The sequence below is a fragment of the Halyomorpha halys genome, unplaced genomic scaffold (genome assembly GCF_000696795.3).
Source record: "Halyomorpha halys isolate HHAL.00 unplaced genomic scaffold, Hhal_1.1 Scaffold525.1, whole genome shotgun sequence".
In the NCBI taxonomy this organism is placed as follows: domain Eukaryota; kingdom Metazoa; phylum Arthropoda; class Insecta; order Hemiptera; family Pentatomidae; genus Halyomorpha; species Halyomorpha halys.
Window position 1 is genome coordinate 523,383 of NW_027107431.1, and position 1,195 is coordinate 524,577.

The 1,195-nt window shown below is 30.1% G+C and overlaps 1 protein-coding gene across 1 annotated transcript in view; it reads left to right on the forward strand.

The window, feature by feature from the left end:
• Positions 1 to 1,195, forward strand: part of LOC106683889 (uncharacterized) — a gene marked incomplete at its 5' end in the record, with an annotated part of 76,895 nt that overhangs the window by 51,873 nt on the left and 23,827 nt on the right. Inside the window, 1 exon segment of the mRNA XM_067045702.1 lies at positions 889 to 982. Within this exon segment, the coding sequence (XP_066901803.1) occupies positions 889 to 982 (94 nt within the window).

The window sequence follows — 1,195 nt, forward strand, 5'->3', positions numbered from 1 at the left end:
AAACATTTGTATTGGTTGTACAGACCGAAAAGGATTGTAAAAGGAAGCTGTAGGGGTGAAAAAAAATTGTTTATTATATCCTATTATTGTATATTTTTTTTTTATGATTATACCATGTATGTGTAATATAAATATGTCCGATTACGGATTGATAAGTATGCTGTGTGAGATGGCAACCTTATGTATTTAGGCAGCATAGATGAATAAATAAAGTATTCCTTTCTCTCTCTTATAGTGTTTGTAATTTTAAAGATATAGAGCTCCGAATGAAAAATTAAGATTTTGAAACAGCCGCCATTGTTTATTCCCACTCCCTATACTTGGCAGACTCATCGGTTTTGACTAGTAATTATACATAGTTTTCATTAAAGTAATAAAAAATTGGGTTATAAATGAGGTAATAAATAACTGCCTTTTTTTCTTCCCGGTTCTTGTACTGCAAGGTTATGGACACACTGGTTAGTCTCTCAAGTTATTGTATACCAGCCTGGGCCAGCTTTTGTCTTCTCTCTGTTTTTGCTTACTTGAGCCATTTATCTAGCTTGGCCAGTTCCTGGATATAACTTTAAAAATTTTTGCACGAATATGATTATTTGTTATACACATTACTATTACTCATGTAATACCTATCTATTAACAGACAATATATATTTTTTAAATAGTTAATTGTTCTTGTTAATAGTTTCTTTTAATAAACTGTTAATTTATTAATCACTGAATCATTTTAAATTAAAATAAACATTATTTGTCATTTCATTTTATTTTAAAGGTGTATATTACTAATGAACATACACACGTGTGTCTAGCAGAACTTTTTACATAACCATGCAACTAAATGTATTTATGCATGATTATGAGGTGTTATATGTATATATATGTTCTTTCCAGAAATGGATGAAAAACCCATTGACGGAGGTTGGGCGGATTGGTTAAGCTGGGACTGCTCCGTTTCTTGTGGTGGTGGTAGGGGTTCTCGTCAAAGGTTCGTTATGTTTTAAGTTTCAATTTTATTTAATATGATGATGTTATACATAGTATAGTATGTATGTATAAATAATATTTGTTGAGTAATTAACTTATTTGAAAATTGAAGGTATTTCATTCTCGATATCTTAAAGAATAGGATTAAAAAGTGATTTTAAATCTTTCAATAACACTACCCTCACCACGTATGCCGATGACACATGTCTATTGT